This window comes from Lagopus leucura, unplaced genomic scaffold (genome assembly GCF_019238085.1).
Source record: "Lagopus leucura isolate 7727_CA_CO unplaced genomic scaffold, USGS_WTPT01 Super-Scaffold_73, whole genome shotgun sequence".
Classification (NCBI taxonomy): domain Eukaryota; kingdom Metazoa; phylum Chordata; class Aves; order Galliformes; family Phasianidae; genus Lagopus; species Lagopus leucura.
In genome coordinates, this window is record NW_024962252.1 from 22,746,391 (window position 1) to 22,758,994 (window position 12,604).

Here is a 12,604-nt window from a genome sequence, read left to right on the forward strand (position 1 = left end):
CTAATATTTGGATGATATTTTCCAAGTTCTAAGACTGTTTTTTCTGGAGTGCACACTGTTTTTTGATAATATATGATTTGTTGATAGCTTCCCCCACTAATTAGAAATGGCTATTACATAGTGGAGAGCAGTGTGGATCAAGCCAAGCTAAATGTGATGTTCTTCTAGTAACCAGAGATACTCCTTCTTCAACACAGTCCATATTGCTCACAGCTTTTTTGCCCACCCTACATGAGCCTCAGATCCAGATAAACACTCCTAAATATAGAAGATTGCTTGTATGTGCTGCACATCCATACTTCCAGTTGGACAAGATCTAGGGCTTAGTTCAGTGGGATAAATAGAGGTGTCCTCTGTTACATGATATTCCCTGCTCTCTAGCTACTTCTCCAGAAGGGCACAGGCTTCCCAAGACTGAGGGCATATCTACTGGACCTAGTGGATGTCTCAGATACCTTAGGGCATCTCGGATGGCACTGGACAAATAAATTCAGGCAGATGAAACAATCCTCTTTTTGTGCCAAGCCCTGAGCACAAGTCAGCTGAGCAGTCAGCAGGAGCCTTCTTAAGGGTTAGCACACCACACTTAGCTGACGTGATTGCCTTGTGCTGCATGGCGTATAGACACCTGATTCACAACTTAAGACTTTAAATGTCAGCGTGGAGCTGAATCCTACTGCACTTCTTTGTATGGTCCACATTAGGATTGTTGACATCTTTAACTTTTCCCGATCGATTATCCTGTTTCTGAATTCTTACCCAGTCCTTCTGCATCTGATTACTATGCTCTTGAGCTCTGCACGGTGCAGAGACACCCCAGGATATTATATCTATTTCTGGCTCTCCAAACTTGTTAGATTTACGTCTAAAAGCAAATTTAGTTTTACAGTAGCCAACTATATGGTAGCCAAATATGATCCATCTATGTAGAAGCCAAAATGTCAGAGCAGAAGACAAGCAGAAGGTCAATCCAGGCTTGTGTACTTGTCTAACAGCGACACTAGTCAGCAGTGGGTGGTTAGGGAAGATCACATAAGGAAGACAAGCATGCAGTAATATTTCTCAGCCTCTAGTGCCTAATACTTCGAGATTTCCTGAGACAGAAGTAGGGTCTAGGTGTTTATTTGACCTGGATTGTTTTCTCATATGAGATTATCCAGTTGGTTTTGAGCTCATGTAAACTTTTATTGGTTTGTGGCAAGGATTTGTGCAATTCTACAGAAGTGTCCTTGAATGACAAAAGTGTCTGTACCCTTAATAGAACGGTAAGATGGCAAAGCCATCTTGGCACGAGGTGAGTGTTATACCTAACACAAAAGAAGTAAAACTCATGTTAGCATGAAGTTCTCATCTGTGAATATGGTTTTAGTTTATTCTTGCATATTAGCATACAAGCAAACAGCACAAAATCTTAAGATTTAAACCATGTACTTTGTTAAAAAAAAAAAAAAGACTTTAAGCTTTTAAAGGTCAGAAAATTAATGATGAGGTGGTGAAGTAACAGTGTTTTCTCTGTCCTTTTCCACTCTCTGCATACCAGTATGTCTGCCCCAATAATCACAAAAGAACATTATTCCTTCTCACAGTATCCGTGTGCCTTCACTGTTATCTTCTCATCTCCCTTTAAATGCTGTTCTGGCTCAAAGGGCAGTTGGCTGATTAGTTCATGCAGAACAAACTCGCTCTCACAGTTTGAATCTATGACCTGAAGAAATAAATCCTAACACTTGCTAGGCTGCAAAAAACATCTTGCCAAGCTGCCAACTATAAGAATACTTCTGAGTGCCCAGCACTGTATTTTTTCCTTTCCAGGAAATGGTACATCAGAGGAGTTGGGTCCAGAAACTATATGACTGAACAGTGTTTGTACTCACAGGAAACCAATAAGTCTGATTCCACTGGATTCTCATCACTGAGGCAGCTCTATTTTTTTCTTCTTTCTTTTTTTCTTTCCTTTTCTGGCTTTTCAACAGGAAAGTTGCTATGTGAAAGGGGAAAACATTCAAGACCATCTACTAATTTGTTCAGGTGCTACACCAGTCTTCAAAGATCAAACATGAGGATCCTTCAAATCTGCTCCTCTTATTCATATGTTTTCAAAATGACTGCCATGAGTTTTCACCCTAGAAATCTCTCAGGGCATACTCTGCCTCCAACCCTCACTTCACATCCTGTCTCAAACAGAATTCTCTGCTTTGGATTTCCACCTGTAGTCTCTCTTTTGTCCCCAGTCAGCTCATGAACAATACGTGTTATTGATTGGTACATGGACATTAATGTTTTCTATAATGTATTTCTTTCAGACATCATTGTTCTCATCGCTTCAATAGCAGTTGTTTCTGCAAAAACTCAGGGTAACATTTTTGCAACATCAGCACTGAGAAGTCTTCGTTTCCTACAGATCCTTCGTATGGTGCGCATGGACCGAAGAGGAGGCACTTGGAAATTATTAGGTTCAGTAGTTTATGCACATAGCAAGGTATGTAATCATAAGTGCTGGTTTTGAGGTCTTCACTGGATTCAGCAAGAATCCAAGGAAATAAATACTAACCAATTTTGAGCAGAATATCTAGAATTTCTTGAAATGACATCAGTTGTATTGAGCATTGATGCAGTTATGTGAGGCCATATTAAATACTGAAAGGTTTTTGAATATGTTGAAAATGTTGGATTTGATGTGCTACTCTAATTCTGCATACACTAGTGAAGTTCCTAGTGCATCAAAGGAGTAGATTTGGTCCATTTTTAAAGAAAATTTGCATCAGCAGGGAAGCATTTGACTTTTAACTACTCAAATGCCAAAAAAAGTATATAGATATTTTCACTGTGTCTTTTTTAAAGTGCTGTTCTGTTCAGTCATTCAAATGGATATTGATCTCTGCTTTGTTTTATCTAGGAATTAATCACAGCCTGGTACATAGGATTTTTAGTACTCATCTTTTCATCTTTCCTGGTTTATCTGGTGGAAAAAGATGCAAATAATCAGTTCTCCACATATGCAGATGCTCTCTGGTGGGGCACAGTAAGTACACAAAAAAAAATATGCACTGCTTCGTGAGTATGCTAGGGCGCTTTGGATTGCACCTGCTGTTGATTTTAACTTAGTGAGATGTTCTGTGAATTGTTTCCACTGGCAGAAAGCTGGTCCCAGAGTCTCCCTACACCTAATCCAGCTATTCATTTGTACATCCATAGTTCATTTTACTCCATCCTACAGGACAGCTTTTTATGAGTTTCTGCTGCAAATCAGATCTCTGAACCTCCAAGAGAACAAAGCATTTTACTTTTTAAGCCAGATCTTTTCATTAATACGTTTTGTAGTAATGTCCCACAAAGACCTGCTTTGATCCAAATGAGATCTATAAGCTGCAGAGCAGGAAGTGTCAGGGAAGTGGGAATAAAATTCTTACATCAGCTTTGCAGTGAAAGGAAGTGTTTTTTCACTGCCCTTAGAATGAAGTTCTTTTTCCTTCCCTGTGCCTTGAGGACAAAAAGGCAAGAATAAATATTCTTATTCTGGTTCAGCAGTGTTTTCTACAGGTGTAAAAGCCCTGATTTAGTTGAGCGTTTAAGGTCTTGCTTAACTATCAAATCAATTACTTTGTTGAAACCTGTGGGATGTAAGTACATGCCTGACTGCTTTTCCAAAAGTAGGAGGATTATATGAATGCTTATGTGTTTAAATAAACCAGGCTTTAAATGAACAATGAGGTAATGACGACCTAGGTGTCTAAGTAGTTGATTTATTCCTTTATGGCCCAATGTAAACCTTTTTTTTTTTGCTTTTTTTTTGCTTTCTTTTTTTTTTTTTAAATATGCTCTGTAATGAGCTAGACCTCTGTACTATGTGGGAGTTACTTGAACAGCAGCTAGAATACTTGCCCCAGCAAAGCCTATTGCAGAGCTGTTGCCAAGCAGTAAAAAAAATGTGGAAGGGTTTGGATGTTTTGGGATTATTGGGTTTTTTTTTTGTCCTTCTGTTTCAGTAGAACAAACACCATGAGCTCTGATAGTGTCTCGATAAAGAAATGATGCCTCAGTGAGATCATTAATGCTGACATAACCAAGAGCACTCATTAGTTTTCCTGGGATAAGGATGAGAGCTGAAGCAGCCTTTGCCACCTTTTCTGATCAGAGAGATGCAGAAATGAAGATTTCTGTTTGGACTCTGTTTGGATTCAGTAGTATTTGCAGACTCAGAGCTATTCAAAAACTTTTTCCAAAATTTCCAAATCTTTGAGAAGTATTTTTAATAAGTTTCATTTACATTCTGAGCCAAGGTCAGGGTCATTTCCTATTAGTATAACTAGCCTCTGTGTTTCAAATTTGTTCATCCTAGGAACAATCATTTGTTACATATCTTCTCTAGTACTGTTGTACTCGTGCACAAAACTGGGGAGGTAGGAAAAGCCAGACCTAATGGCTCTTATTTGCACATCTACAAAAGGACAGAAATATTTTCCCTGAAACTTGTTTAAGAGTGTCATGGCAAAACTCTAATAGCATACACGCTTCTACTCTGTATTGTGAATGCAAATAAGATTCACATTGTCTAAAGCCATCAAAGCAGGTTTTGCCCTCAGTCTCACCATAACTGTTTATTTCATGAGTTCTGTCTGTAACTGAAACAATTCATCCCAAGCAGAAGGAGGTTCACTTTCTCCAAAAGCTGAGGTTCATCAGATTTGGCTTACGGCTTTCCAAAGCTTCTGGCTTGGGATGCCAGTGACCTTCCCTTTGGGTACCCAGTCTCCAGTAGTCTGCAAACATAATTTTCCTCTTTTTTTGGCAGCGAGTCCTGCAAGAAGCTCTCTGTAGGTCATGCAGATGGGATGTTGTGTCGCATGGGTCTGAGAACGTCTGTTTCCAGCCACTCAGTTTCCCAGGAAACAACTCCTATATGTCTGCAAAGCTTCGTGTGACTTAGCACTGGGTAGGCAGAGACTTGGGGCTTAGCACAGGATTGCACCCGTCTGCCAGCAGGCACTGGTGAGGGGACACAGACCCACAAGGAATGGGAAAGACTCAGCAAACCCTCAACTCCAGTACCCAACTGAGGCTCATGTCAGATCCACATCTTTCCTCCTGAGCACCACTAACAGCAGGAGTATGATCTTTGTTTTAGAATTTGCACTTTTGCACTACCTGCTGACTGTTATTTTTTTAAGGAAAAACCCTGCTAAGAAGTAATCACTGTATGAAGTGGTGCTTAAAATATTTTGTATACTATGAAGCTAGAATGTATGACTCATAGGTCAGATAAGTAGTGCAACTGAGAAAATATGAATCTTTTCTTGACATCAGCAGGTAAAACAGCAAATTATAATCAAAAATCTGAAAACAATCTGTATTATATATTTCTATACCTTTCCTTGTTTCCCCCAGGGTGTGACATGAAATACATTTAAATTTTTAATGTACTTAAGTGCACAACATTACTGAAAAATCTGTGTTCTCCTTTACCTGTTATCTTTTCCATTTTAATAATAGTATTTTTTGTATAATATGTAAAACAGCATGTGGGGAATGCATAACGTGCTTCTTAGTCACGAGTTGTTTTTACTGCCAGAGTAACCCACATGCAGATTTTGAAAAGGTCAGATTCTGTGGCATTCTAGGGGAAATCAATGCTTAGTCCCATTGATTTGTTTATTTGCGAAAGTTGTTCTTACTTAAACCACCAAATTCAAGATTGAATTCTGTGATGGCAAGAAGTAGAAGAAAGAAAAGATCACGTGGAAGTCAGGCACAAATTGTCTTTTTAAATTTCAAGCTTTTAGAAGCACTTACACTCCTCTCCCGGTCCAGACCCAGCATGTGGCAATTAGCATTAATTCCAATTATTTGAGGGTTGTACCATGCGAAGGACATTTCATGAATTTCATTTTTAAAGCCCATAGCTTTGCACTAAGACAAAAGACAGGATATGGCATACTAATTTGCATCTGAATACTGCTCCGTAGTTGCACATTGTACTGCACCACGTGCAGTGTAAGCATCGTGCTAATGTTTCTACTGCGAACATTCTTATGGTTGGAGTCCCCATGGTGCTGCTCAACATAGCCTTAAGTGTGCACTGTATGAAGAGTTCAAGCTCAGAATTTACTAGAAATGGTTTAACAGAAAAAAAAAAAAAAAAGTAAACTGTATGGGAACAAAAAGTCTGTAAAAAAAAATTGTGGATCTTTCAAAATCAAACCTTACATGATTTTCTGAGAAGTGTTAGCGGTAGCTAGAACTGATCATGTTCATAGCAGCATTTTGTTTACTTTTACCTGCAAATGTGTTGGAATTTCAGTCTCTCCTACACATTTAACAGAGTTTCTTTTAATAAAATATTATTTTCTACTAGTATCCAGTAGTTACAGTTACAGTTGGATACAGAATGGCTCTGGCACTCCACAGTGACCTGTAGGTGAACAAAACAACTTAAATGAATAATACTGTCACGGTTACTAGCTCAAATGAGTCAATATTGATGGTGTTTTTCAAATTTAATGTGATGATAGTCTGAGCAAACTAAATTTTTTTCGGTTAATTGATGTCAGGTAAAGATTCAAAAGGTAAGTACTGCTATCAGAACATAAAATTATGTCAGAAAAAATATTAGGGAAGAGGGAAGCCCTCTGGGTCTTATCTCATCTGATTGAAGGCACTTAGGTTATATAAGCTCGTTCGTTATTGTATTGCCTCACTTATTATTAGCACATTTATTAGTTCCAGCAATGAGATATAATACAAGTTCTGTCACAGTGTTTTTTGAGACTAGCTATGTTTCTTGCTTTATCTGTCCAATCCTGCATTTTAGGATATGTTGAGTTACATGCTCAAGAAATCTTCCTTTCCATTATGCAAGTCTAAGTGACTAGATCATGTGAAAACACCTTAACATTTTGTGTTTCAAGCTAGGAGAAATGAATCCTAACAAAGAAACTAAAATGTTTGGTTTATTTTCCCCTATATAGGCTGTGGTAAGCAAACAGACACAGGGCTGTTCAGCAGGTATCCCCATACTTTGTTTTCCCTTTTATTGTTTCTTGATCCTTTTTCATCACGTTCCTCTCTCAGCACCAGCCTCCTCCCAGATCAACAACTCATCCCTATTTACTTTCATAGGCTTGTTACACCCATACTCAGGTTTTGTATTTTTTTGATACTGTGTTCTAGTCACTCTTGGTCTTGTACAGTATTAATGCTGTAGTAACTTAGGTATTGTTGTCTTTGCAAGACTTGAATTCTTCTGAAGGTCCCCGGTATTCTCCTCTAGTTATCTTTGAACTTAAGGTCATTTCTCCCTTAACTCCCCATGAGATCCAACATTCCCTCATAGTACCAGCTGTAACTTTTGTCAGCATCTTTCTTATCAGTCACATCTCATCATTTCTCATGTTACTGTGGTCTCATGTCCAGTAGTTTTCCACACTGCACTCAATTAATGTTACCCCAAGATTATGCCATTCAGAGCCTTATGTTCATTTATTTGCTTGCAGTACTAACAAAGATGATGAGGTTTATTTTTGAACTGGATCATGTGGATATCTGGGAAAATATTTTCTTAGTTGTGTGATCAGAGGAATATAAAATCAATTTGTTTGGTGTCAAATAAATACATGGTGTGGCTCTGATATCCATGTGTCAGTATAAAGACCATCCTGAGACAAAAGACCCCAAAATGAGCAACAAGCCACTGATATGCATAGACATCTTCATGACCTAAAAGAATGGGAAAAAAGGCTTTAAAATGATTGTACTCTTTTCTTTGGAGAAATCCCGTAGATACATTCTGTAGGACTGTTCCTGGTTTTGTGTAGCTCTCAAGTATCAAATCGCAAAGGTTCATCTTTTAACAGTTTCAGAAGATGCTAGGTGACAATATCATTAATATGCAAAGGCACTGAGGTCTGTTTTCCTTCTTGTCAGCCCAGGTAGGAGAGATCTCTCTACTTTCCTGCATCTAGAAGAGATAGGGAGCTGGGTAGAAGCCAAGTAACTGGGCTCATTCCAGAGCTGCAAAGTGTTTCATGATGATTGGTCTGAAAATGAATTTTGAGGAACTTCTATTCAAAGGATTCATTTGCTCAGGTGCTTCATTATTCTCTGAGTCTCAATAGCTTCAGACATATATTCTAAACTGCTCCCCTGAGATTAAAGTTGGATTGACAGAGGATAAATAAAATGGATTTAGAGGCACTTGCTCTCTAATGCTGAGTTGGGAATACCCTTGCTAAGCAGAATAAAACCAAACCAAGCTCCTCTGCAAGTTCAAGATCATGGCTGCAACATCTCACTTCTTCTGGAAAGAAAAGGGATTGCATTCTCATCTTCTTTGTTATCACTCAGTCTCAGTAAAGGCAGGCTTTCTTTGCCTGCCTTGTGCAGACTCTGGTGCTTGTTAGATGTCTCTGTGAGCTGAGCCAACTCACCAAAACAAACCACAGAAGAATATGGGTAATTCTGCTTTCCTAGGTTGGAAAGCTGGGAAAGGGGGATGCAGGCAGAGAGGGCAGAAAAGTGAAGAGAAGCAAGACCTGATAAGCACCCAAGGATGGAAAGCTATGTGTCCCTCCAGGCTAGCATTACTACCTTGAGACTTGATAACCACTTGAAATTTCAGCTGCAGAGATATTTCAGCTCACTGCCTTTTAGTCACTATGGCTTTCTGAGGGAAATTACATCCGCAGTTTGTTCCCAACAATGGGAGCAATTAAAGGCACTGTTTACTATCTAAGGAGCCTTAAATAGTTGAAATCTAATTACTTCCAAAAGACTTTCCTTCTTTTGTCCTGTGGTGACCCCTACATTAAATAGAATTGCTTGGCTGTCTTTCATAGGAATGAACTTTGAGGAAGCTGGAAGCAAAATATTGTCTCTAGAAGGCATTTTCCTGAAGAATTCATTACTGCCAGAATATTCGCTAAGCCTGAACTTGCCCACATTTGGTACACTATGTAAAATAATTCTCTGTGCACATGTTCGCCATTAATAACAGGCTCTGGAATCCTTGGCACTCAGCCGGTCGTTGTCTATCTTTGTCCTTTAACATTGTGTGCTGCTGCCTGAGCACAGTCCCTGCAGTCTTCCACCCGGCCTCAGAAATCCTCTACTTGACTGTCTTGCTTTTGGCTGCTGCACCAAGCAGTACGTAGGCCTATCGGTCCTGCCAGTCTGGTTCCCTAGTTAGGTCCTGGCACACCTCCCAGGCCAGGAGTAGTCTGGAGGGCATTTCTTTAGACTGGGGAGGATCCCAGGCACAGGCACACGTAGGCATGAAGCCAGAACTTTCGCCTTATTTTGCCTTAGAGATATGTTTTGTAGAGCACAGCCACATACCAGTATCCCAGCAGTCCCAGCTGTACATGTACACAGCCTGCAGTCGGTGATTTGCACATGCAGCAGTCTGTGCCATCCTGTCATGGTGCTAAATGGCAAGGTTGCTGACCTCCACACCACAGATTTTGAAACATCTGTTTGATGTGCCTATCATTGCACTGTCCTCATGAAGGAATTACAGATGCACTGTTATTTCTGCTTGACCTCTTCTCACACAGGTCTTAGCTAACACTATCCAACAACCTTGGGTTGCTGGACAACTTGGAGCTCTGCAGTGTCTTTTATCTTTGTGTGAGGACTCACATAGGTCTGTCTGAGCCTGTCAGCGGGAAGGGGAAAGGATGAGGACCTTCCTACGGTTCCTTCCATCCTTAGATTAGCATTTTTTGTTTGTTTCAGAAAATGACCAAGCCTGAATTGTACTGATGGGCTTGTAGAAAAAGCAACAGCTAATCACTCCTGGTATCTGAATATTCTGTCTTCGAACTCCAGTTTCCTTTTAGCACTATTGTATTTCTCCAATATGTTGTCTGTGTAATTTACATTTATGTAGTTGTGAAATATGTACAGTCCTGCTGAAAATAGGTACAACATCTGTACATCCACTCAAAAGGACACTTTTTGCTGCCCAATTTATATCATTTCCCATCATTTGCTTCAGCTGTGAAATCCCAGACCTTCTGATCTATTATTTCTTTATTGCTTATTGAGGTATTTTTCTCATGTTTATTATTTATTTGTTTTATTCAGTCATAAACAGTATTGAGTTTTCATAGAATAATGTATTCATGTTACTTTTGTATGTTTATCTTTTAGAAATATCTGTATATGTTTCACATGTCTTGAGTTATATAGTGGAAAAAAACTGTTTCAGGCAGTTATATAATCTCAGACTAACCTCTGAGGGACTTCTGGTAATCTTTTGGGCTTTTTTTTAGATCACATTGACAACCATTGGCTATGGAGACAAAACTCCTCTTACTTGGCTTGGAAGGTTGCTTTCTGCAGGATTTGCTCTACTTGGCATTTCTTTCTTTGCACTACCTGCTGTGAGTATGCTTAAAAAAACTGTAAAATGATCATAGAAACTTCCGTAGCTCATACTGCTCTTAGGATACAAAAAGCTGAAGGAAACTTTCTAAATGAAGAACAACTGTTTAAGACTTTTTACTCTGTGACAATACTGGTGAGCTTCTAGCACCCAAATAAAAGGTTTGATGTTGCTGTCATTATGTGAGTTTTGGAAAAGTTTTTTGCTGGGACAAACTGGGATATAACCCTAAATTAGGTAGCATACTGCTGTGTAAGATTGAAATTCCTTTCTTTTTTTTTATGAATTTTGAGTCATATATTACTGCTTTTCCTTGAGAGTTTAAAAAAAAATCAGTTGATATGTATTTCTTAGTTTCTATTAAAGGAAAAGTGAGATAATTTTCATGTTTCTGAGTGTAGTGCAATTGTGAAAGACTGGATTTCCTTTCTCTTTTAAATTAATATTAAATAAGCAGGAAACCAGAAGTGACATTTGAATCTTTTTATATTCCATATATATTATATACTCCATCAACATTTTAATGCTTGGATTCATTATCTACAGGTCATTATAAAATATGTACGTTATAATAATACATTTGTTTTCAACAATATAAACAAGATTAAAAGTCAGCATTTGCCAACAGCATCAAGTCATCTAATGTATTACATTTACTTTTTATTTTATGCAAAGAGAGTATTTCGGTACCTGTGACATTATAATGCATAATAATTATATTACATTGCCTGTTTATGAATCTTTGACATTTAATGACAACTACTGTAATTAATTATCTTTGTTACCTAGTAATCACTAGCAAGAAATTTAGTCTTAGCAAAAGAACATGTAGAAGATGAATAACATTACATATCAGAGATGCCAGAACTGTTGTTCCTTGTGTCACATCTATACACAGAAACTGATTTTCCTCACAAATACTTTTCTGTTTGTAAAATGTATGTGTGAATCTTTCATGCATTTCTAGTATTTTTTATTTATCCTGGCTAAGAATCAAGTGGAAATGTTCTTCCTTGTAAAGCAGGCATGTCCAGAAGAAGTGTTGTACTCCTTCCAAGCCAAGGAGGGAAACATTCTTGGTCTTTTAGTCCGTCTAGCAGTAATCATATATATCTTACTTAAAAAAAAAGTAAAAAATTGAAAGGGAGAAGATTCATTGTCAGCTTTTTTATATATCCTCTACAACGAACAGTGGAGATTATTTAGATGAGAATTAGTGAGAAAAAATGGTCTTAATCTCTTAAATAAGGCATTTTTTAACATTTCAAAAATCAAAAATCAAAAATTATAATAAGCACTGCAGAAATGACCTTTGTTATTTATATATGTCTGGTGTATCTGTCAGCTGGTCATTTCATTATTCATGGCTTACTTTCCTCTGAAAATTCCTGCCTGACTCTATAGATGTATGTATGTGTGTGTGTCTGTGTGTGTGTGGCCTTTAGAGTTGCGGAAATATAGTATAATATAAACTCAGGCAATGGCTGGGGTGAGCAGTCATTGATACTACCACAGATGTTATCTCATAAAGAGTCTCCAGTCTAAATATGTACGGGTTCTGTTGTTGAGCCTCATACTGCCTTGTGCAGTCATAAATGAAGTACACATATGATTATTCCAGATCTAAACTATGTAGCTGATTGTGTGTATTTGTAGGAAAAAAATACCTACTCATAAATATTGCATTGAATTGCAGGGCATCCTTGGCTCAGGATTTGCATTAAAAGTGCAGGAACAGCATCGCCAGAAACACTTTGAGAAAAGAAGGAATCCAGCTGCCAGTCTAATTCAGGTAAATATGAAACCAGTAAGAAGATAGCAGTAGATGATTTAAAGTACATATTGGAGCAAGATTTACTATTTCAGTTTGGAAAGTTTTGTGGAAATAACGTTTAACACAGATTAATTTCATGAAATACATTTCTTCATGTGTATAGGATTTCCATATGCAGTTTTTGAGTTGTTCATCCATGCTAAAGAAACTGAATTGATTGCATTTCTGTAGCTGATGAATTAGAAGTGATCCCTGGACAGCCCAACTGACAGAGCAGCACCTTTGCCAATATTAAGCTGCTTTTCATGAATACGGGGTTAAGAGTATTCCAATGAGCAATGCGCTTGGTAAAAATGAAGAGTCCTGTCTAAAAGACTAATTTCAATATTAATCACTTCAAAAGCTCAAGAAGTAGGAACTAGAAATTCCCAAACTTCTGAAATTTTTGT

General features: G+C 38.1%; 1 protein-coding gene across 4 annotated transcripts in view; it reads left to right on the top strand.

Annotated features, from left to right (window-relative positions):
* KCNQ5 (potassium voltage-gated channel subfamily Q member 5) overlaps positions 1-12,604 on the top strand; it is a 246,908-nt gene that overhangs the window by 194,485 nt on the left and 39,819 nt on the right. For 2 of the 4 annotated variants that reach the window (XM_042890593.1, XM_042890601.1), the window contains 4 exons: positions 2,402-2,479; positions 2,897-3,022; positions 10,269-10,379; positions 12,078-12,173. In XM_042890593.1, coding sequence (XP_042746527.1) covers positions 2,402-2,479; positions 2,897-3,022; positions 10,269-10,379; positions 12,078-12,173 — 411 coding nt within the window. Of the gene's footprint in view, positions 1-2,303; positions 2,480-2,896; positions 3,023-10,268; positions 10,380-12,077; positions 12,174-12,604 lie in introns of all 4 variants that reach the window. The other 2 variants (XM_042890578.1, XM_042890585.1) reach the window with 1 other exon arrangement.